At 50.8% G+C, this 24,540-nt stretch overlaps 1 protein-coding gene across 3 annotated transcripts; it reads left to right on the top strand.

Moving 5' to 3' along the window:
- Positions 1-401: 401 nt before the first annotated feature.
- On the top strand, positions 402-15,226 carry THNSL2 (threonine synthase like 2). Of its 3 annotated transcripts, XM_008700106.2 has the most exons (9): positions 405-627; positions 1,828-2,062; positions 3,291-3,485; positions 3,912-4,064; positions 6,962-7,192; positions 10,028-10,176; positions 10,280-10,405; positions 13,022-13,173; positions 13,599-15,226. In XM_008700106.2, the coding sequence occupies exons 2-9, from the start codon at positions 1,840-1,842 to the stop codon at positions 13,807-13,809; spliced, it is 1,440 nt and encodes a 479-aa protein (XP_008698328.1). In that variant the 5' UTR covers positions 405-627; positions 1,828-1,839; the 3' UTR covers positions 13,810-15,226. The 3 variants fall into 3 exon arrangements, with proteins under 3 accessions (XP_008698330.1, XP_008698328.1, XP_008698329.1); XM_008700108.2 differs by lacking the exon at positions 6,962-7,192 and having other exon boundaries at positions 402-627; XM_008700107.2 differs by lacking the exon at positions 3,291-3,485.
- Positions 15,227-24,540: the final 9,314 nt, after the last annotated feature.

The following is a 24,540-nucleotide window of genomic DNA, read 5'->3' as shown; positions in this document are numbered from 1 at the left end:
GCGCCGCTGCCCTCCCCCGCGGCCCTTCTCGCTCTCCCGGAAGCCTCGACCTCAGCGTTGCGCGAGGCCAGCAAGCACTGCGGCCTGTGGCCTCAGGCCGCCGGCACCGGCCGCCTGGCGGGCCGTGCCTCCAGCCGCCTCACGCGCCGGGACCCGGTAACTCGCTCGCCTCCTGGCACGCGCAGCCCTCGGGGCCCCGCCAGCAGATCCGCGGGGCGCGGGTGGGAGGGCGCCAGCTGCTGCCGCGGCGACCGCCGCACGCGAGCCGGCGCCCCCGCGGCCGAGCTCCCAGCACACAGGCCGGCCGCAGGGCCCCTGCCCGCGTCCGCTTCCGGCGATCGCGGCGCCGCCCCCCCGGGGGGGTCATCGGTAGCGGTTTATCTGCGCACTTGAACTCGCGGTTGACTTCCGCGTGGCTGTGTCGTTCTCGCGGCGGCTTCTGTAACCTCCAGCCGCGGCGCTCTGCTCGGACCGGACCCGGAGGAACCTGGGAGGGTCGAGGCTTTGCACCTTGCGTAGGGTTTCTGCAGTACCCGGAGAGCGGGAACCTGAGAAGTCCGCCGTGTTTTCAGAGGCTGCCTTATCCTGCAGGCCTGATCAAAACCTCCTTTCCTGACCCAGGGCCTGGTGAGCCGGAGGACTGGTGCCCCGTGACCTCAGAGAGGCCGGGGCCTAACTGAGCCTGCTGGGGCCTCCACCCCGAGGGGCGCTGTCTGCATGCGATCAGTGGCCAGGGTCTCAGCCCCTGGGGTCCGGGTTCCTGCCCTGCCCCACCTTTTGTCAGAAAATTTCTTTACCTGCTGGCCCTTCCTGAAATGTTTCCTGGCCTTGGGGCTTTAAAACCAGAGCTCCTGGCTTCACCTGCATGAGCCAGGGAAAGGTATTCAGCGCTCAAGCTCAGCTCCCTGACCTGGCACCTGCTTCCTGGGAACCTAACCCATGTGGCATTGTGACCAGAGTCAGGCCTTGGACACTCCCCCTCCCCAGGACCCCAGTCAGAGTCCTGACTCCACACAGGGCCGGTTAGCCTTGGCTAGACAGTCTTAAGAGTAACTTGCCAGAACTTCAAATGATTCCAGGATTAGGCTGAGAGGTAGGGCGCTGGTTCTCAACTAGGATGACCAAACCGTTCTAGTTTGTCTGGCACTGAGGGGTTTCTTGGGACATGGGACTTCCAGTTTTAAAACTGAGAAGGTCCTGGGCAAAGTGGGGCAAGTTGGTTACTGTATTCTTAACCCTGGCTGTGCAATAGCTTCACCCACGGAGCCTCTCATATAGAGGTTCTAATCTTATTGATCCAGGGAGGGTCCCAGGGAGCAGGATTTTTTTACAAGCTCCGAAGTTGATTCCAACAAACTACCGGAGTGAGGAACCACTAGGTTATAGGCAACAATGCTGTATAAGCATGGAAGGTGGTTACTTTTTGAGCCGTATTGGACCCCGGTATCTCTCAAAAGGTGTATAACCAACTGCGGTGGTCCTCTCCTTACCAAGAGGCCTATCAAAATGGCGGCTGCCTTATTGCTCTGATCTTTTCCCAGTTCCCTTATTCCTTGACAGTGAGGACCAAACTTTTTCCTTTCTTGGCATGACTTGGTACCCCCTCTCCTAAAGTCAGTGAATTTGCCTCATTTTGACTGGAAAGGTCATGATTTGGCCAGTCCTCGGTGAAGCTGGCATGAGACTCGACAGGACTCCAGTCTCTCAGGCTGGGATGCTTACCCCCATGAGTGGTGGTCCAGGGGCTAGCTGAGGGTGCTCTGTACGCTCCAGACTGTGGGGTCGTGAGCTTGGAGATCAGGTGCCTCTGGGACTTTCCCTCTGCAGGCCACCAGGATCATGTGGTACGTCAGCACTCGGGGGATGGCCCCACGGGTCGACTTTGAGGGGGCCCTCTTCTCTGGCTATGCTCCCGACGGAGGTCTCTTCATGCCCGAGGAGCTCCCACAGCTGCACATACAGACCCTGCGTCAGTGGAGTGCGCTCTCCTACCCCAGCCTGGTGAAGGAGCTGTGCACTCTCTTCATTGGTCCTGAGCTCATTCCAAGAGATGTCTTAAACGGTAAGCATCCCCCAGCCTCCCTGCTCTCCCACCTCACTCCCCTGCCAGTCCAGTCCCCCACAGAGCTGCAAATCCATTGCTTAACCCCTAGGAGGTTTCTAGTCCTATTTCCCAAACATTGGAGTTTTTTCCCAGATTCTAGAATCCCAGAAATAGAAATATCCCCAAAGAGTTCAACCATTCCACTTTCCATCTCCAGTGAAATGAATGCCACGGTGATCTGCAGAGAATGTTTTTTCCTTTAGTTTATTTTTCAAAAACCTCTTCAAGACTAGAGACTTCACCAACATCCCGAGATGTTTGAATGTTGGGGTATTTCCTACCTGTATATAAAGCACCTGGATCCTCAGATTGCTGTTCTATTTCCTTGAACGGTAATTTCAGAAGGGACTTGGAGATTGTCCTCTCAAACTGGAACGTGCCCCTGGATTCTCCCTGGGGATCCTGTTAAAATGCAGATTCTGATTCAGTAGGTCTGGGGTGGGGCCTGAGACTCTGCATTCCTGCTAAGTATCTAGATAACACTAGTGCTGCTGGTCCATGGGCCAAACATGTGAACTAATCCACCATGTGATGGTGAGAGTTTAGGGCTGGGAAGAAGAGGACCGCTCAAGAATGTGGTCTGATGGCACTCTTGGCATTGCCTGGGCACTCATTAGAGTTCTCAGCCTTCCTCAGGCCTACTGAGCCAGAATCTGCATTTTAAGATCCCAGGTGATTGGTTTGTCGATGAAAGTTCGAGAAGCACTACCTACGGTGACCTCCCTTAGGTAGGATTATATGTGAACCATCCCAAGATTCTGGTATCACAGGTGTGAAATTTAGCATAGCAAAAACAAACACCGTCTGGTCTTTAGGAAGGAACATTAGAAGAGATGAGACATTGACTTGTTCGTTGCTCAGTTGTGGACGTGAACCTCTCTACTGGCACACACGCACACAGAAATCCAAATGATGAAGTTTAGAAAGTAAAAAATGGAAGTTTTATGCTATTTCTCTTCTCTGGGGGGCATCACACTGAGGAATCTATGAACAGTGTGGTTCGTGTCTGTTCAGACTTTTTCCTAGGATTAAGTAATTCTATTCATACATAGTCTCCTTTGTCCGTAGTCTCTTACCTGGTAGCAGGAGATAGAAACTTGGCATTCAAAAGCGTAAAGAGAGGGAGAGAGAAGCTGAGGCAGAGCTAACGGCCTTCCTCCACTGTCCCGCCCCTCTCCCCGCACAGATCTGATCGACCGAGCCTTCCGCAGATTCCGCTGCAGAGAGGTGGTCCATCTGTCCAGGCTGAGGGACGGGCTGAACGTGCTGGAGCTGTGGCATGGGGCCACGTACGCGTTTAAGGACCTGTCCCTGTGCTGCACAGCACAGTTCCTGCAGTACTTCCTGGAGAAGAAGGAGAAGCACGTCACCGTGGTTGTAGGTGTGCATGGTGGGCACGACGGCCCGAGCCCCGTAGGTCCCTCACGTGCTGCTATCTACCCCCAGGAAGCTCCGCATGGATGTCTCAAGGAGTGTGTGTTACTGGTTCTTCTAGAGCAGGGTTCGTCCCCTTTTCCTGTGCCGCGGACCCCTTTGACAGTCTGGTGGAGGCTATGGAACCTTCTCAGAATAATATTTTAAGTACACAAAATACGTGAGAGTATGTGGTACCATGTTCACAGATGTCCTGATTTCTGTCCCTGGGCCTCTAGGAGGTTAACGGACCCCGGATTAAGCACGAGGTCCCAGCTCTGTAGGTATTTTAAGTAGCCATTGCCTCCTGTGACAGCAATGCTTTAGGGACCATTTCTTTCCTTTTCCATCTCCCTTGTTCTAAAGGGGAGCGTTCTTTTTTCTTCCCATCCAGGAACGTCTGGGGACACAGGGAGTGCTGCCATTGAGAGCGTTCAAGGGGCAAAGAACGTGGACATCATCGTTCTGCTGCCCCAGGGTCACTGCACGAAGATCCAGGAGCTCCAGATGACCACGGTGCTGAGCGAGAACGTCCACGTGTTTGGAGGTGAGCGCTGGGGTGGAGCCTCCAGGGGAAGCATGGCCGCCTTGAGCGCGTCTATTTTGGGAGATGGGCTGGACCACAATGGAATACAACTGGCCAGTTGATGAGGTGACCATCCTTCCTCCAGCTTTTTCTCTGTCCCTCCCTTCCTTCGTCAGTCATGAGGTCGGTACATGCCTTGACTCAGCTCTGGGCAAGCTCCTGGCAACACAGTTTCATACGCTCTTGGAGGTGACAAGCGCATAAACCATACTGACCGTGCACATCCTGAAGTGTCGGGTGAACACCACACCCCCAAAGAATGCCAGCTCTGTGCAGGTTCAACCTACCGGTGCCCTGTATACAGGCAGCCACCAGACCCGTAGCCCGAGGCAAGTGACTCGGGTTTTGTTCCAGGACACTGAACTTTAGAGCGCATGAAGCCTGTTCAATAATTATTTTAAAAGACTGTGTCCTTACATGTGAATAGCTCGTGCCCTCCCTTATGGTATATGAACAACTAAGTCATGCATTTGGTTAGCAGGTCTAGGAAATTACTCAGTCGTACCCATTGCTGGAGACACCTTCCTGAGCCACATCATGAATTTGGGCATTTTGTACTTGCAGAAAAGCAAAAAAAACCCGACAATCTCCTTTAATGTCAGGGCATCTATTCTGTAGAAACTGAGACTCCAGAAGGGCAGAGAGAGCTTGAGTGGAGCTGTACACTCTTATATCCACTCTTCACACCTAGCTTGACCCCAGGTAGCCCCGAAGTGGGGGTGGGGATATGAGGAGTAAGGGGTCTCGGTGAGGTTTTGCACACTGTGGCCTTGGGAAAGTCCGGGAGGCCTGGCTTGATTCGGTCACTCATTAGCAGGAGAGCAAATGTAGTGGCAGAAGGCTTTCCTCCTCCAACTCGCCTGGCCTCCTGGTATAATCCCATAGAGGATGTTTTGTCAAGGGGCAAACAGCAAAAAACAAAGTGCAAACAAACTATCCATGGGGGTAGCGTGAAGATCCTTCATCCGTTGGTTCAAAAGCAAGCAAAAAGCTCCTTCTACTCTTTTCTTTAATAAGCACCTACACATTCCAGTGAAAAGTTCTGGGTTTCGCTAATGCAGGTGTTGGAAAATCTTACAGGTTAATGTTGGTGGTTGCCCATATTTGGCTGTATTTTCCCGCACCGATGGCAAAATTTTGATGTATGATATCTGGGCTCCCGAGGGTCGCTATTATACCCTAAGCACTCAAATTGCTAGTTATGAATCTAAGGCTGTTTTTGCCTAGAATCGAAGCCGAGAATAACATTTCGACCTCTGTTCTGCCACCTACTCCCTTCTCGCCTTATACCAGATATTAGAAGGCTTTTACCTAAGGGCTTGTGTTTAAGCTCGGTTCCTGATCACGGAGTGGAGAACGGTACCCATTAGTAAAAGAGTAGTAGACATGTGGATGGCGATGAGTCCAATAGGTCATAAATGTCTTCTTGCTGGAGCCCAAGGGGCTTTTCTGTTTTGTACCTGTTCTGAGCTTCAAGAAAAGAAGACAGCGGACTTTAAAGAAATTAATTTTTGTTTCTAAATAGCACTATTCAGGTCCTTCCTTTCCTTTCTAGAATCTTCTGATTTGGTTTCTAGGAGGATGTGTGTGTGTTCCGGAGCTAAAAGTGGACATGTCTTCTCCCTTAGACCAGGGAGCTCAGGGAGTAGGGATGGGCCACCTGGATTGTTGTGTGTTGGACACTGGTGTTGTTTAAAGTCGTTAATTTTCATATATATTTTATACTTGGTGCTTTGTAAGCACAGAATAACCAGCAAGTGCTATTTATACATTATTTGGGATATTTTTGGCTGGAAGTAACAGAAAATCTAACTCCGACCAGCTTGAACAAGAATATTTTCCAGCTTCTATAACTGGAAGTCTAGAGGTGGGAGGTGACTAGTCGATTCAGTGACTCAGCAGGCCCTCAGTGGAGACCCAGGTTCTTCGCGTTCTCTGCTCTGCCTTCCCAGTCCTAAGGCTCATTTCCCTCATGGCGTATTTCCTTCCTGTGGCTCCATCTGCAGAGCAGTGAACCTTTTCCTAGAGCCCCAGCAAACAGCGCGTGGGCGTGGGGATCTAGGGTCAGCCCCATGGCCTCATTGCCGCTCTACAGTACGAAGGGTGGAATGAATAAGAACCTTGGGCCGACTCTGGCACTCCCTGCGGCAAATCTTAGCCCTCTCCTTCAAGTTTGGGTCCGGTGGAGAAATAGACCCAGGTTTCAGATAAGAGATCAATATTGGCTCGATTGCTAGTTGGGCTGGATTGAGGAGTGCAACTTGGACTAGAAGCCAACTCACCCATAAATTTACCCCTAATTCATCCGTAAGTTGAACTGTGTCCACACCCAGCTCAAGGAGGAAAGGTCCTTGCCAGCTTGCCTACCACGTGGGAGCAGAGAGCAGAATGTTTCTCTGTGATCTAACGGAGAGAAGGGCAGAACATGTGGGAACAGTGACCCTTTCCCCCAAGCCCTAGTAGAGGACTGTGGAGTAAAGAAAGGGTCAGCCTCTCGCCACCTCATAGCCTCAAAAATCATCTCTCCTTGCTTCTGGAGAGTGGGGCAGGTAGGCATGGACTACAAAGAGGAGTCCTTCTCCCAACATCCCAGAAGGTTGACAATTGATGTCTAATTTCGTATAATGGCAGAAATGTTGGAAGTATGACCACAAGAATATGAGACATGGTGTCTTCTCTTGAGTTGCTTAATTTCGAGTCTAGAAAGCCAGGCCAAGACATGGGAGAGCAGAAACCAAGGCCAGGTGAAGGTCCCGGCTGGATGGGCCCAGTGTGGGAGGGCCTTGTTGCAGGCAAGTGCCGACCCCTGGGGGTTCTTCCTGCTCCTGATAGCTGCCCTCCCCTCTCTCTCCTGACAGTGGAGGGCAACAGCGATGAGCTTGATGAGCCAATCAAGGCCGTGTTTGCTGACGTGGCTTTTGTCAAGAAGCACAATCTGATGAGTCTGAATTCAATCAACTGGTCCCGGGTCCTCGTGCAAATGGCCCACCACTTCTTTGCTTATTTCCAGTGTGCGTCATCCTTAGACACGCACCCCCTGCCCCCAGTGGAGGTGGTTGTGCCAACAGGGGCTGCCGGTAACCTTGCAGGTAAGGAGACCCCTGGGCAGAAATGGGCTTTCCAGAAAAATGCCTGTGGTCCTCATCCTTCCAGCTGCCCTTCGGCTGCAACTGTGAGGAGAAAGTTCGAGCCCTTGCTCTGAAGGTGACAGGCAAGCGCACAGAAGAAGCCCCCAGCAAACTTCCCCCTCCCTCCCTGGGAGGACATCCCGGGCTCTTGCTGCAGGAGGGAAGGATGGGCTAACCCCCCTCAGGATCGTGTGGAGAGATGCGGTCAAGGTCCAGCCGCTGTGCTGGCCTGCCCGTGCCCGCCTCCAGAGAGGTGGACTTCACTCCCAGCCTCAGCCAGCTGTCTACTATGAGGACAACTGGCACAACATGTTCCCACTGGAATCACTACCCGGGGACCGTGTGAGGTGGAAAGAGGTCTGGACTTAGGGTTCTGCCCCAGCTGAATGGCCCTGGGGCAGTCCCTTCGACCCAGCTGCTTGGCTATAAAAGCAATCTTGGATAGCTTATCCTATCTCTCCAGGCTACTGTCAAGTGTAAGTAAGATCCTTCCCACACGTCTGTGAACTTTGTACAGGTGAAGAGCTATGCCGCTGCGTGGCGTTAAAATCATCTTCTATAATAACAATAAACATGTTTCCAGCACTTCCTACTCGTCAGGCACCCCTCTAAGTGCTTCTCACGGATCAACTTATTGACCGTTCACGCGCGCCTGTGAGGACGGTACTGTTGTCTCCACTTAATAATGAGGAAGTGGAGGCACAGAGAAGGGAGCCAGCTTGCCGCTGCGTACGCAGCGGTCAGGGACAGAGCCAGGATGAGCACGCCGGCAGGCTGGCCCCAGAGTCTGTGTCCTCGGGAGCTTGCGAGGCTGCCTCCTAACGGCCTGTTTCTGATAGTTCTGTCGGTGGCATTGCTTCTGATGGGCGCCAGGGATGGCTTCAGTGAGACGGAGACTGTGAAAGCATCTTAGCGGCCTGGAGTCTTCCTGACTTCCTCCACTGCCACGGGGATGGGAAGAACGGGGCTGGTGGTTAGGCAAGGATAGCTCAGCCGTCTTCACCCCCATGGGGCAGAGCCCACTGCGCTCCCCGTTGTGCCCTTCCACAGTGGCTGGCACAACGCGAAGTTTTGCAGAGTGCTCCTGTCGCTCTCTGCTCCATCAGGAGCTAGCTGTGTGAATGGAGCCCCTGGGCTCCCTGAGCATCCTCCGTACGCGGATAGCATGCGGATCGAGCGAAAAGTGCTTTGCAAAATTCAGAGCGACGTTGGGGTGGTGTGATGATCCTTAACTCCTCTCGACGACCCACCAGAGATGAACCATTCGGGGAAGTATGTAAAACCTCCCTAAGTGACTACGTTTTCGCACTCCCCCTCCCCCAGGGTGAGCAATTCCTTGTTTGTTCCCTGCAAACAGAAACTGCTGGGTGGGTGGGTGGAGGGCACTGCTCTGTCCTCCCTCCCGAGGGGCCTCTCCAGGAGGGGCAGGGTGTCCGAAGGTGCTGCTTCTAGGAGGCTGAGTTGGGCGGGGGGCAAGCACATGTGCATGTGCCACTCAGCAGGCTTGGGGTGGGTCATTTCAACCTTCCAGAACCTTCATTTTCTCTTCTGCAAGTGGTAGCGAGCATGTGTTCCTGGTGGTGTGTATGTGAGAGAGAGAGAGGGGGAAGGAGGGAGAGACGTGGGGGTGGAGGAGAGTATCAGGGGACAGTAACCTCTCCTCCTCTTCTTTCTCTGTGTGTGTGTGTGTGTGTGTGTGTGAGACAGCTTTATTGTTACACGATTCACATCCTATACAATTCACCCGTTTGAAGGGTACAACCGAATCGTTCTTAGTGTACGTGCAGGTTGGTACAGCCACCCCCACAGCCAATTCAGAACATTCTTATCACGTAGGAAAGAAACCCTGTTCCCTTTAGCAGTGACGCCCCGCTTCCCTCATCTCCCCAGCTCTAGGCAACCATTGATCTATTTTGTCTCTATCGATTTGCCTATTCTGGACATTTTACATAAATAGAATCATACAGTATGTGACCTTTTGTGTCTGGCTTCTTTCACTTAATATGTTTTCAAGTTTCCTGGATATCGTAGCCTGTATCAGTACTTCATTCCTTCTCGGGCTGAATAATATTCCATTGGGTGCATATAGCACATTTCGTTATCCATTCATCAGTTATTAGACATTTGGATCGCTTCAGTTTTGTGACTATTATGAACAATGTTGCTGCAAACGTTGGTGTATAAGTTTTTGTGTGGACCTGTATCTTCGTTTCTCCTGAGTGTACTAGGAGTGGAATTTCTGGGTCACATGATAACTCTGTGCTTAACTTTTTGAGGAACTGTCAGACTTTTGCAGAACAGCTGCACCATTTTATATTCCCTTCAGCAATGTATGAGGGTCCCAATCTCTCCACAGCCCTGCCAGCGCCTTGATTCTAGCCGTCCTACTGGACGTGCAATGGTGGGTCACTATGACTTTGGTTTCTATTTTCCTGATGTTGAATATCTTTTATGTTCTCACTGGCCATGTGTTTATCTTCTGGAGAAATGTTTGTCCAAGTCTTTTGGCCATTTTTAAATTGGGCCATTCGTATTTTTATTGTTGAGTTGTAAGAGTTATTGACATACTCCGTATGCAAGTCCTTTATCAGATGTATGATCTGCAAATGTTTTTTCCCATTCAGTGAGCTGCCTTTTCGTTTTCTTGATCGTGTCCTTTGAAGCACAAATCAAAATCTTCAAAAAGCACAAAAGTTTCTTAATTTTGATGAAGTCCAGTTTATCTAAATTTCCTTTTATTTCTTGTACTTTGGGCGTCATGTCTGAGAAAGCTTTAGTCTCCTCTCTTGTCCTCAGCGGGGTGCATTGCCCAGAAGATGGGCCTGCCCATCCGCCTGGTGGTGGCGGTGAACCGCAATGACATCATCCACAGGACTGTGCAGCGGGGAGACTTCTCTCTGTCCGAGGCCGTCGAACCAACCTTGGCATCAGCTATGGACATTCAGGTGGGACCTGTGGGGAAGTGTGCGCCTGGCCCAGGTGTTGACTGGGTGGGGATGGACAAGGGCTGAGATCAGTGTGGCCCCTGGCACCCTCCTTCCTGCCCAGGTGCCCTACAACATGGAAAGGATCTTCTGGCTGCTGTCGGGCTCTGACAGCCAGGGGACGAGAGCCCTCATGGAGCAGTTTGAAAGGACCCAGAGCACGAGTCTACCCAAGGAACTGCACAGCAAGGTCAGTCACCACTCACGCACCACAGAGAAAGCAAAGGGGGAAGCCATGAAACCCAACTTGGGTTTGGAAATCTGGTTAAGGGAAGAGGGCACCTGTTTCTTGAGCACCTCAAGAGCACCTTTGCAGTCACTTTCTATGGATTAATTTATTGAATGAGGAGGCACAATAGAGGGCATTGGTTTAGAGTCAGACTGGGCTTGGCTCCAAGCCGGCCGTGAAAACTTGGGTCCATTTCTTAAACTCTGTGCCTCAGTTTCCTCATATGTAAAGTGGGACTAATGAGAATGCCTGTCACTGTTGAAGACTGAAGTCAAATAATGAAGCACTTTGTATACTGCCTGGAAGTATAGGGCCCAGAACATTATCAATTATTATTTTTATTTATTGTTGCTGATTTTCAGCAAGTAGCAACAATTGGCAGTCATTTTGCCTGTCCAGTAGGAACAGAGACCATTATCCTCTTGAGTTTTCTTTCTTTTTAAAAGGAAAAGGAGAAATTTTATTTCTTCAGAGTGGTAGGAACCCAGTTAGGAAAGATTGCTTTTATTTATTTATTTATTTATTTATTTATTTATTTTTGAGAGAAAGAGCATGTGTGCAAGTGGCCGGGGGTGGGGGAAAACAGAAGCAGGGGGAGAGAGAGAATCTCCACACTCAGCATGGAGGTAGGGCTTAATCTCACGCCCCTGAGATTATGACCTGAGCCGAAATCAGGAGTTGGACGTTTAGGGGCGCCTGGGTGGCACAGCGGTTAGGCGTCTGCCTTCGGCTCAGGGCGTGATCCTGGTGTTGTGGGATCGAGCCCCACATCAGGCTCTTCCGCTATGAGCCTGCTTCTTCCTCTCCCACTCCCCCTGCCTGTGTTCCCTCTCTCGCTGGCTGTCTCTATCTCTGTCGAATAAATAAATAAAATCTTTAAAAAAAAAAAAAAAAAAAAAAAGGAGTTGGACGTTGAACTGTCCGAGCCAGCCGGGTGCCCCGTTTGCTTTTATTTTCATGCAGCCTGGTGATGGTCCACTCATTTTACATTAAGGAAAAGGATTTTATATGGCCAACGTTGCCTTTAATTTTCTCTACCGCGTGCCACCAAGTCATCCAGACTGTATGGCCATTGACCAGGACCTCACTACCTCACACCAGCTCTCATCGTGAGAAATTCTGTGTATTGAGCCAGAATCCCCTCCTTCCAGCCTGCTCACTGGGGAGTCGTGATTCCCGTATTTGAAGAGAATCCCCATTTCTCTGTCGTCCCGGGTTCCTTTAGCTGTCTCTTATGTGACCTCATTTCGCCCAGTCAATGACTGTCCTACAGGGTTGCTCCCAGAGCTGGATACAGTTCTCTGGGCTTAGCCACCCGTGCAGACCGGAGTGGAATCTCAATGTTTCCCATGATGCAACCTGTCTTAGTTGGGGTTGCTCGACCTAAGTACCAGAGACTGGGGGACTTATAAACAACAGATCGATCTCTCACAGTTCTGGACGCCAGAAGTCTGAGATCAGGGTGCCGGCGTCATTGGGTTCTGGTGGGAGCAACTTCCATACAAATGGCAGACGGTCGGTGTGTCGTCATAGCCCCATATGGTGGAAAGACAGGTAGCTAGCTCTCTGGCCTCTTATAAAGACACTAATTCCATTCACGAGAGCGCCATCCTCAGGACCTAGTTACCTCCCCAAAGTCCCACCTTCAGACACCCTCACATTGGGATTAAGTTTTTCACATATGAATTTGGGGGGGGGGCAAACATTCAGATCATAACCAAACATCAACTTATCCAGTTAGTGGTTTGTTTCGATACCCCGTTCCTTCTCCTCACGTAAATGAGGTGCTCCAGGAACAGACAGCAGACCCCGCCCTGCTTCATTCTCTCCCTGGCTGTACCTGTGCCGGACTTTCCATCTGCTGGAACAGCCGTCACTCACTCACTCCTTCATTCCTTCATTCCTTCATGCCACGTATCTCCGGGAAGCCAGGAACGTGCTAGGTGCTGGAGATACAAAGCTAGAGAAAACACATTCTCCGTCTTCTGTGAACCCCAACGGGACAGGTAGCTGCGGTCTCTGGTGCAGGAAGGGTGTGCAGGGTGATGGACACACGAATAGCATGCAATACATTTTCAGAAAATGATCAGATCAACCGTCCACACTGAGGGGGCAATGAGAAGGGAGTCTTCCTCTGTCTGCGGGTTGGGAGGAGGCTTCCTGGAAGACGTGTGATCCGGGCTGGGTGGGAACTCACTGGAAGGTGTTCTTGCACCCACAGGAAAGAGGTGTACCAACGACAAGGCACCAGGAATGTTTGAAAGCCCTTAACCTTCTGTGTTTTGTCCATTTGTGGAACAAGTCTCTACACTAACTTGCTGATTCATGAGCTAATCCTCACGAAGTTTACTGACCTGAAACTCAGAGGATCCTTCCCCCCAGGCTGAGGGAATCGACTTAAAACTGGGAAACACGGGGAACCAGATTTTTCTCTTGAGCTGAAGCTGAGCGACTTAGTGCGAAGATTCCATCTGAGTTCTGGGGTTGCCTGCCTATGTTATGTAGTGAGTTTTGGGTCACTTTCCCCGGGTTTCCCCTGACCCTGATTCCCACCCCTCTGACCCCGGGACCTGTCAGCTTCTAGGGGCAGTGACGTCTGAGTCGGTGTCGGATGAGGCCATCACCCGGACCATGGGGCGCTGTTGGGAAGAGAACCGGTACCTGCTGTGCCCTCACTCGGCCGTGGCCGTGAGTTACCATTACCGGCAGACGGACAGGCAGCAGCCCAGGTACGGGCGCTGGACGCCTGGGTCACCGGGTACTCTGGCTTTCGGGGGCCCTCCTCCTCCCCAAGCAGGGGAGATAGGAACCTGCACAAATGGCTTTCATGAGCAGGACGGGTGCTGTGTGGAGCTGTGCCCTGAGAACTGTGGTCCCGGAGGAGGGTGTGAGATAGCTATCTGGGGCAGCCACTGAGGGGTGGCGGTGGCGCTGGTCTCCCCCAAAGAGCAGCGGTTTCCCTGGCAGTGCCATTGTCGAGATAAGTTCAAGGTACCCAGCATCTGCCTCTTTCTCTCTTGTCCTTTCTTCTCTGTGCACCACCCTATCCCTGCCCACCCCCATTCCTTCTCCTCCTCCCTCCTCACTTCTCCTTTCCGTGTCTGGCCTTCTGGTCTCTCGCCTGCCCTCCTGTTCCACCTGCCCCACCCCACAGCCTTCCCCGGTGCTGTCTGGCCCCCGCCTCTGCAGCCAAGTTCCCAGAAGCTGTCCTGGCTGCCGGGCTGACCCCAGAGACCCCTGCGGAGATCCTAGCCCTGGAGTTCAAGGAGACGCGCTGCACCCCGATGCAGAAGGGGGACGACTGGACGCTGATGCTTCGGAACACCATTGAGAGCCTGAGCTGGCCACAGAGGGGTCATTCCTGAATGTTCCAGAATAGCCACGCTGGATCTGACTTGAGTCAAGTTGCCCTGTAGCTCTTGTATCGGGGTCCCCTGTTCTATTAACCCAGGGCCGGTATCACAGCAATCACTAAGTCCAAATGCCTGCCTTTCCGTAGGTGTCTCCATAACCACACTGCCCCAGAGAAGTCACACTGTCCTTTTCTCTGAGATTGACTCACCCTCTCCCCTCTCCGTGCCTTCCATCCTGCCTTTGCCTCTGGGAGACTGTCCTTCTTTGATGAGTCTTGGTTCCTGCAAATAGTTTACTGCCGAGTTGTCCCACATCAGCCCAGATGGAAATAATGGCTCATGATTCCAGCAGAACGTCAACGGTAGCTTTCCTAAGGCATGTATTCCCTCTACCCTGTTTTATGGTTCTCCACATTAGACATTACCTCTCCATCTCAAAGCCTCTTGAAGACAAGAACCACTGTTTAACTCAATGGGGTGAAACCTTTTGGGTTTGCCCCTATTGATCGAAACATTTTTAAAATTTGTTCTCCCAACATATGTATACTAAATTATATATGAACTACGCAAACCATATGCTAAAATAGGGAGGAAGGACTAAGAATAAACACCTACACTGATCTTTTCTCCCCGTACTCCAGTGCCTTGTCTTGTGGACGCATCTTCGGCAGTGCTAACTGAGCTTAGTGCCTGGTGCGTGCCGTAACCAGCGGGAACCGGGGGTGCTCATGCCTGTGATTGCCCAACTGCCCGATAACCGTGTGATGGTTCTTGAAGCGTGGCCTGGGTCTCCTCACAATGCACTCTTCTGGCCACCTTCACAGGGGAATCTCTGGGTGTGGGGTGGACATCAACTGCAGTTCTTACAAATTCCCTGAGTAAGTCTTTTGTGCGCTCTAATTTGGGAAACCCTGGGGCTGGGAGTTTAAGTTCATAAGTAACTTCTTATTTGTCAATTATGAGGTGTACTTTATTTTCACAAGGGCGTGCTTTATTGCTGCCACTGTTTCCATGATCTCGCCGTGCACTGTCGAATTCAGTAGCTGCTAGCCACATGGGACTCTGAGCTCTTGAAATGTGAACAGTACAACTGAAGAACTGAATTTTTAATTTTTTAAAATTTTAATAATTAACATTTAAATTTCAAAACTATTATTTGATTCAGTCATTAAAAAATCTTTTAAGTATGGTTGGGAAAATGCAGGTATGTGAATCTGTAAATTTTATGAAGTCTAAATACAGATAAGTATTTCCAATGAAAATTGAGTGTTCCAATGGAAATACACCGTAAGTGAAAATATATACTGGATTTCAAAGACGTTAAATGAAAGAAATCTGAAATATCTCAGTAATGATTGTGTATCGATCACATGTTGGAATGACAATATTTGGATGTATTGGGTTAAATAAAATATATCATTGAAATTAATTCCATCTGTTTCTTTTCCTTTTACTGGGATTTTAAAGTTCTATACGTGGCTCGCCTTTGTGGCTCACGTTGCATTTCCACAGACAGCAAATCTAGAGTTTAACATTGGCTTCGGGTACATGTGAACACACCGCGGATAGTTGCGGGCTTAGTTATATTCCTGGGTTCAAATCCCGTATGAATTGAGGGGGGTGGGTTTAGAGCAACACAAACACGTGAAGGTGAACAGAAGCCTTTTGCTCTGGATGGGGGGCGGGAGGGGCTTTGGAACGCAGGTAAGGCCCGCACAGCGTGGAGGGAGTTTGGGGGCCACTAGGGGACGCTGTTGCTACCTTTCTGAGGGCTGCGTGGAGAAGGCATCCTGCCTCCAGAGCCCTCTTCCTGGGCCCTGAGGTCTAAAGGAGCCGGTCACCCAGGTTGATTTCTGCCCGCCATTCCCACAGCAGGGCCTGCCAGCCCCACACCTCTGTGATGCCCAGGGAGAGAAGGAAGAGGCCAGAGGGCGCCCTCCTACAGGAAAATTTGACATTGGAGCATGGCATTCAGTACAAAGAAGGAAGGGCAGGAATGCTGGGCCCACAGCAGGATGGTTAGAGCATTCCTAACGGAATGACGATGGCCCTTACTGGCCAAAGCCCTGGGCAGTTTCAGAGACACGGTAATATCTACATTAGCGAACATCCTGGGGATGGAGCCCCAGGGCCCGTTTTTCCACGAGGCACTATAGGTCAGATGCTTAGCAGTCCCGATACATTGAGAGGCCTATGAAAATGTTTCCATTTCTTTTAAAACCAAAAGAAACAATGACTATAATCCAGCTTGGCTTCTATTCGTCTTTATACCAGCACTCCTGTACGACAGAAGTTTACACATTTTATGAAGGAAGAGGCCCATGAAAGCAAAAGTACCCAGGATCCACGGAAGTCATCACGTGGGCCTGATCGTACCAGCTCTGTGCCAGGTAATGCTTTACAAAGTGACGGATTGAATCCTGCCCCTGTGACAGATGTATTGCTATCATCTGCAAAATGCAGATGAAGAAACTGGCACCACAAAGGGGCAGAGAGGCTGGGACTTGAACCCACGTACTGTGGCTTCAAGTTCAATGTACGGGTTTCAGCACACCGTGTCCTCCGTAGCTGGTCTGCGGTTCGCTGCTTTCCAGGCTTCCCCAGGCTGTGGCCAGGCTCCTGGGCCCTCCTCCACCCTCCCTTTCGTGGATGGATTTGGGAGCATGGCTTTGCGTCTCTGAGAGGCCTGCTGGAGACCTGCTTTGCGGGTCTATCTAATGGGCACTGGCCCTAGCACCCAGGACCCACTGCGGGCTGGCCGAGCAGCTATTTCCTTTTTTTTTTTTTTTAAGATTTTATTTATTTATTTGACAGAGAGAGACAGCCAGCGAGAGAGGGAACACAAGCAGGGGGAGTGGGAAAGGAAGAAGCAGGACCCCTGCAGAGGAGCCTGATGTGGGGCTCGATCCCAGGACCCTGGGATTACACCCTGAGCTGAAGGCAGAAGCTTGACGACTGAGCCACCCAGGCACCCCTAGTTCTTATCTTTTGCTGCCATATTTCTGAGGGCCTTGGGGGTCATTAGGGTCCCCCAAATCCCCGCCCTCTAGGTGGTTCAGAGACGTAACCAGCTCTGAGAGGTCACCACACCTGGAAGAAGGGACCCAGAAAAAAGCCACTGAACACAGCGCAAATAGATGCGAAACATGAATTACAGAATACCCCGGCCACTGGGAATCTTGGGGACCCAGTGGAAGAGCAGGGCAACCCTAAGGGGAAAATCTGAAGAAGCACCCACTCCGTAAACATTCACACAGCCCGGCTGTGCCAATACACACACATACATCTATACCACACACACACACACGTGCACGTCCCACGGGCATCAGATGAAATTAGAAGGGGCTGAAACCGTCCTTCCGGAGTCCAGCACTTACTGGCCGCGTGATCACAAGCCATTTCACCCTTGCTTGACTCCTCGGCTAATTCCAGTCCTTACCTGGCTGCTTTGTTTTGAGGATTACATGAGATAATGTATTTTCAAGTGCTAAGTAAATGCTAAAATGCTACACAAATGGTTCTTCTTATTAACACAATTACAGTCTGCGCAGAACAATTTAGTACTTTTAAGCTATCTTGTATTTTTTACTAATTGCTTTGCGAATTAGTCTTATCTTGCCTGCAAGACTGCCTCTTCCCGGAGGACCGGGTTTGTCTGCAGCCCCATGGCGCTGGCACAGCCCTGGGCTCAGGGCTGGAGTTGCGCTCGCCCAGCCCGTGTGCCTGGCAACAGGCTCTGCGAGCCTCATTTGGGGGCCCAAGGGCCTGGATTGGTCAGCAGTGGCTCTGTTAGGTCGTTAACGAGCCTCGCTAATTTGCCATGACGATGGTGATGGAATGATGCCCTCTCTCGAGGACCAATTACCGGCTGAGCCCTTTGTGAAGCAGTTTCCAGACATTGACTCCTTTAATGCTCATGAGTACTGTATGAGAAAGTACTATTAGGATCTCCATTTTAAAGATGAGGAAATGAAGTTTGGAGAGGTTAAGTCACTTGCTGAAGGCCACCCCAGCCAGTGAGTGGTAGAGGAGAGGTGTGAGGCTGGGTGTAGGGTCTGTGAGCTTAAACATCGCGCTGGCCCGGGAGAGGCACTTTGGGCCAGATGGTCTCTGTGTTCTCTCGAAATCAGAGTCTGCAGTCATCTGAAAGTTAGATGGAGAGGTGCCGGAATCTGAGAGGAGGGCCAGGTGCTCTGGGGAGGGAGCAGGGAGTCAGAACCTTTGCTGGAGGCTTGCCTCTGGCTCGGGTTCCCACTTGGAGCTGGGTTCCTCACTGGGGAAGGCTGGGAGCAAGTGTCTACTGAGTGGCGTGGGTCTTGTCCTGGAAGGAGAGTGGATGACAGAAGTTCTGAGGGGTTTTTCAGCTGCTGGCAGGGAGGCTCTGTCTGGTGGACCCCGCTGGGAAGACCCAGACGGATGGAGTTGGGGAGACTTTGCTGAGTTTTCTGTGTCACCAAATGAACAAAGGGTGAGCAACACAAGGAGCAACACAACTCCTGAAAGAAGGCTAATGACTTCTCTGTCCTGCTCAAGAAAACTTCTCCCCAGATCCACCCTTCAACCCACCAGCGGCTGGGCCCTGTGTTGGGTTCCAAGGGAGAGAGAAAGAGTAGGAAAAGATGGGGCTGTGGTTGACCTACATAGAAGGATAAAAGTTTGTGACCACCCCCAGGCCCCAAGGCTGTGAGTGACCGGTTCCTCAATGCAGGAGCCCGGCAGCCCTCCTGTGGCCCCCTCTTCCCGCTCCTGTTACAGCGCTGACCCTCCAGTGTTGCAGTGATTCATTTAGGGCACTGCACCTTGGATACGTAATCATTTCTGCAAGACTGATGTCCAATACCCATCAACCAAGACCTAGCCCCCAAACCTAGCCTTCCTGAGTATGGCCTCAGGGAGTGGCTGATGGGAACAGAACTGGCTGGAGGGCTGCAGGGCCCAGAAGAGGAAAGATGACAGCAGGAGAGGGAGGGGTGGCGGAGAAGAAGGCTGGGCTGGGTGTTCAGGGGTCTTCTAGGTGCCGAGGTGGTCCTCCTGTGTTCAGAACTGTTTCCTTCTCCTCCTCAATAGTTTGGTTATCGCAAAGATCTTTTGTAAGAAGAGGAGGGACTTCCTTCCCTCTGAACGAATGCTCAGGAGCTAAGTAACCAAGACAAAGGTCCCTTAACAGGTACAAAACTAAGAACCCAGGCAAGGCTCTGGGTCCTTTAGGCTGGGATGAAACCACTAGAGCCTTCCCCTGGTGTGGCCGCTAGGGAGACCCACGGAGTGTCCCTCTCCTGCCTCCCCCTCAGCTCCTGGGGTCGCCCGAATCACTGTCTTCATTTCACCATCTCTTATCCAATCCTCATCCCGAAGCAGAGACAGCGTTTGCTGATACAATAGATGGTTTAGGTCTTGAGGGATCCGAAGGGGCGGGGCCCAGCTCTGTGGCACGCTCCTGCAATTAAAGGTCACTTTTGCACCCCTACCCCCCCCCAACCTCTGGGCAAAAAAATCCCTCCAAATTCTCCAAGTCCAGGATGAACCGCCAGGGATTCACATGGCCAGCAGAGGGCAGCAGAACACACCCCAAGGCCCTTTCCCTTCAAAGGTGACTGACCCCAGGCCCAGCCCCAGCCCCAGCCCCAGCCCCACCCTCTACAGGCCTGCAGGTCTGACTTTGTTCTCTAGGAATCAGAAACCCTGAAGGTCGGGGTGGGGGCAGAGGTTTTTTTTTTAGTTCATTCTCAGATTTAATACTGGGACCTCCCTCCTTTAAAAAAAAAAAAAATCACAGATGCTTCCAATGTTGTCTCAAATAGTTTTTGTTTTGTAATAATGCTACTCGAACATGTACAAACATAAAACTACCTGTGAACTCCTTCTACTGATAAGTCCCATACAAAGATAAACAGAAATAAAAATTCAAATTAAATGAGAACAAATCTACAAACGAAATCCAAGTTCAAAGTAATCTCCTGAATGTATGTGGTACATCCCATGTGGCACTCAAGCAGGACTGAAGTCCACACGCAGGATTTTCGTTGTCGGTTTAGCGGATTTATCCTCTTTTTGTGATGCAATAACTTTGTTCTTCCAACCCTCTTCGTTTCAAACCACCTGGAAACAACATCCCAAGCCCAGCACGTTGTGATGTCATATAGCCTTTGCTTGGCCCCTGGCTCGCCATGTATTTGTCACATGGTCAACCCTTCCTTACTGGCTCATGACAATCCAGACAGTATTGTTGCCTGTGATTGTAAATACAAACACAAATGCAGACACCGGAATTCTGCGTAAGACTTAATTTTAAGGCGGCTGGACACACACAAAATCAGATACCAAAACCACGCCATTGATTGAGAATTCTTTAGAAAGCAAGAATGGGGGGCCCCTGGGTAGCTCAGTCTCTTAAGCATCTGCCTTCGTCTCAGGTCATGACCCCAAGGTCCAGGGATTGAGCCCAGCCAGAGTCAGCCTTTCTGCTCAGCAGGGAGTCTGCATCTCCCTTCCCCTCTCCCCCTCTCCCCTGCTTGTGCACTCTCTCTCTCTCAAAATAAATAAATAAAATCCTTAAAAAAAAAAAAAGCAAGAATGGATGTCCAGAGCCCCATGGGACGGATGTCATCTCCCCCAACCCTTACTTTTTACAGATGAGCGCAACAACTCAGAGAGGAGAGTTGGCTTAGCCAAGGTTGCGGGGCTGGTCAGGCTGGGCAGCTGAGAGCTCTGGGACTCTCTCCCTTTGCACTGTTCTACCTCCTGTGAACACACTCGAGCCTCCCCTTCTGGGCTTGGCGCAGGGAAAGGAGTCCTGGGGGTTCTCCTAGGGATTAGTCATTGCTGTTTGGGTAGTTCCCTGAGGTTGCAAGCAGCCATCCTTCGAAATCTGAACTATGGAAGAAATCGGATATACACAGGCCTGCTGTAAATGAAAAGAATTTGTTTAAAGCCCTTCCGGAATCTGGGGTCTGAAAAGAAGGTCCAGGCTGCACCTTTCCGTATGTTCTCATTTTCCGTGTGTATATATATAAGCTTCCTAAGTCTCTCGTGTATTGAGGCCTTACTGGATGCTCTTTTCAGGGCCTGGGGAAAATAGGCCATCCCCGTCCCAGCTCCAGGGGCAGGTTTTGAGTTTGAGGTCTAATAACTCCCAAGGGGTCCCTGGATAGAATTCGAGGGGTTTGAGAACCTGAATGGGAGAAAACTACAGCTGTATTTTCCTTAACCTGTGACTGAAAGTTAGTGCTTCCCTAAATCGTAAATATTGGCAACCAACAGATTCACAGGAGCAGACCCTGGGACTTTGCCAGAGCCGGAAGTCAGACATTCTCACAGGAAGTTCCTGCAGTGGTAGGTAGCAAGAAATATTATTAACACTCATCCCCACTTTGAAATGATATTAGATCTGACACTATATTATGTTACTTAAGTATCAATAAGGAACATATACAAGGGTTCTATATTAGAAGTCTTTTTAAGTATTTTAATAGTGGTCTCTCAATATAATTGGTTTCCTTTCTTATCTTGTGCCCTGTATTTTATGCATTTGAAAGTGTTATTCCAGCCTGTCAAAGGAGTTCGCACACCAGAGAAGTACCCTTCATCTGGGGCAAGCAAATCCGTAGAGAGTTACATCGGCTACAAAAGGATGCGTCCCGGGGTTCGGTGTGTGTATTCTCTGCAACTCTGGCCACATTGGAATGGACAGTATTATCCCTCTTCCATACAGGAGGAAACCAGGAGGTGCCTAATAGCACACACTTTGCAAAACAATAAATATGTCAAGTCCTATAACAGAAATAGGGACAAAACGAGGGCAGCCCCGTGTCTGGTTTTGCTCACTACGACTGTGTCCCCATGCCTGGCACCTCTTGGATGCTCAGTCAACGTTCGTTGAATAACCGGAGGAGGAGACATCCAGTAGCCCTGCCCTGAGTGAGATAGGAGAGGCTTCAAAGGAAAAGTAAAGGTTGAGATGAGCCCCGGGTCTTGGGGAAATCCAGGCTTGTGAAAACCAATCACGGTACTCCATCGCCCAGGGCATTTCAGAAAGGGCCTGTACTTAGCTTTGGCCCATGAGATGCAAGGGAAAGCTCATCCAGGACTGGTTCTGCCTCTTGACATTGGAATGGGAGGCAGGGACACTCGGAGCCACTGCAGCCACCTTGCCCCCATGAGGATAGCGGTGATAGGGCAAGGCCCTCGGCTCTCAGTGAGGCTGTAAGCCTCTGAACTGAACAGCCCGCAGCTTCCTGCCTCTGGACTTCTAGTGAGGGGAGATCACAAGGGCGGTTATATTTAAATTTATTGGAGGTGAGTTTTCTGTGCCTTGTAGCTAAAGGTGTCCTAGTGATAGCGTGTGTATGCACAGGGAGGCAGGGGCCATATCAGGAACGACTTCCAAGCTATTCTAAGGAGCTATGGCTTATCCCTAGAGGTGATGATGTGGGTGGGCAGGGTGGAGGATTAAATGATTGGAAGAAGGGGCTGAGATGGTGTGATTTACACTCCAGAAAGAATACTTTGGAGGCAATATCGAGGATGGGATAGTGAAAAAGTGGTTAATAAATAAAATGGTAAAATAGTGCAAACATGGTAAATAAGCCAACTGGGGTGGGGCCTTACTCTGCTCTCAGCTTGAGGAAGAAGAGAAATGGAGTAAGTAAGCATGTTAAAATTAGAAATTTGATGTAGAGCTCAACTTGCAGGGAACCCCAGTGTCACACACCTCACAGAAGACAGGCTGCTGGGGCTGGTGCTCAGGACGGTGACATGGAAGCCTTGCCAGGACCAGCGAGGCCGCCAGCATTATAGTTTCTGGAATCTTCCCTTCTGGTGTACACTGTTCTTTGAAAATTGATCATCTTTCTGACTTCAGTGGTTACTCTCAATGAACCAGAATATCCCCCCTTCTTTTTCTAAGTAAAAACAAAGCTGGCTATGTTTGTGTGTGTGGGTCCGATTCTGTCCTGGAGGACAGAGCAGTAGCCTGGGAGTCAGGAGGCCCCACTCTGGCTCCTGCTTCTGCCCCTATCTGGCTGGGCCCCCCAGACATACCTCGCCCCCTCTCGGCGCTGCAGTGTTCTTGTGGACGAATAGCGATGTTGGCTCCATGTTCTCTGTGTTCCTGCCTGATCCGCACACCCCGGACTCTGAAAATACCCCACTGGGCTGCGTCTTTTACCTGCACTGGTCCTTTAGAAGGAGGGGATGGGATTCCTCAGAATAAAATATATTATTCTCAGTCTGGGGTTGGGGCCAGTGGCCAGCCGAACATTGAGTACTGAGAAAGCCCCTACTATGTGCTTGGTACCATTGAGAAGGCAGCCTCAAGAAAAAGGTAGGCTCCACTCTCCAGTACTTGCCAGAGACCTGTGCACGCGCGCGCGCACACACACACATGCACACACACACGCACAAACACACACTGTGCACACACACAGATGTGAAATGGTGGGAGCAGTATGTAATTTCCTGTGGTAGTTCTGAGAAGGGGGGATGTTGCTGGCTCTGTGTTGCACAGTTCATGAAAGCTTCCTAGAAGAGTGAGTCTAGTATCTTGCCAAAGGGTGACAGGTTTTAGCAAATGGTCTATTAGCCACGGTGGAATGAAATGTATTCCTCCAAATACTCAGATGTTGAAGTCCTAAGCCCCAGTACCAGCAAATGTAACTGTATTTAGAAATAGGGTCTTCAAAGAGGTGATTACATTAAAATGGGGTCATTAGAGTGGGCCTTAATCCAATATGGCTGGCGTCTTTCTAAAAGAGGAGATGAAGACACAGGCATGTACAGAAGGAAGATGATGTGAAGACACAGGGAGAAGATGGCTGTCTTCAAGCCAAGAAGACAGACCCTGTGAGCCAGGCATGGCACTTTAGGGGCAGGGATATGACAGACGAATGACCTGCTCCTCTGGAGATTTCACGTTGGGGCAGGCAGGGAGCAGGCAACGGAGAAATAAAGAAGCAAGGTAAGTCCAGACTGAGACGTGGCCATGGAGGGAAGCCAGCAGAAGGTGAAGATGTGGTGGAGGCAGGGGAGGAGGGGCAGGGCCAGCTGTAGGTGGGGTGGTGGAGGGAAGGTCTCTGAAGGGGCTGCCACCCCGGGATTGAGGACTAGATAGCCAAACTCAAGAACATTCTAGTGGGATGGCATGGAGGTAGGGTGTGCTGGGGTGATTGAGAATCCCCTGGCTGTGTCTGGGGTGCAAGGATCCCGTGGGATGAGATGAGCTCCCTGAGCCCTGGCAGGGACCCCATCATGCAGATCGTTGTGGACTCTAAGGGAGGCTTGGGACAAAATGGTTTAACTTTCACGTTTAAGAGATCAGTCTGGGGACGCCTGGGTGATTCAGTTGGTTAAGCGTCTGCTTTTGGCTCATGATTCCAGGGTCCTGGGATTGAGTCCCACATCAGGCCCCTTGCTCGGTGGGGAGTCTGCTTCTCCCTCTTCCTCTACCCCTCCTCTCCCCATGCTCTCTCTCACTCTCTGACAAATAAATAAGTGAAATCTTTATTAAAAAATAAATAAAAAATCAGTCTGTACCACAAGATCCAGTAATTCCACTTCTGGGTATACATTTTAAAGAATTGAAAAGGGGCATCTGGGTGGCTCAGTCGGTTAAGCATCTGCCTTTGGCTCAGGTCATGATCCCGGGGTCCTGGGATCGAGCCCCATGTCAGGCTCCCTGCTCAGGGGGGAGCCTGCTTCTCCCTCTCCCACTCCTTGCTTGTGCTCTCTCTTGCCATCTCTCTCTCT

The sequence above is a fragment of the Ursus maritimus genome, unplaced genomic scaffold (assembly GCF_017311325.1).
Source record: "Ursus maritimus isolate PB19 unplaced genomic scaffold, ASM1731132v1 scaffold_6, whole genome shotgun sequence".
NCBI classification, from domain to species: domain Eukaryota; kingdom Metazoa; phylum Chordata; class Mammalia; order Carnivora; family Ursidae; genus Ursus; species Ursus maritimus.
The sequence above is the reverse complement of the archived record's forward strand: the minus strand, read 5'-3'. Positions and strand labels throughout refer to the sequence as shown.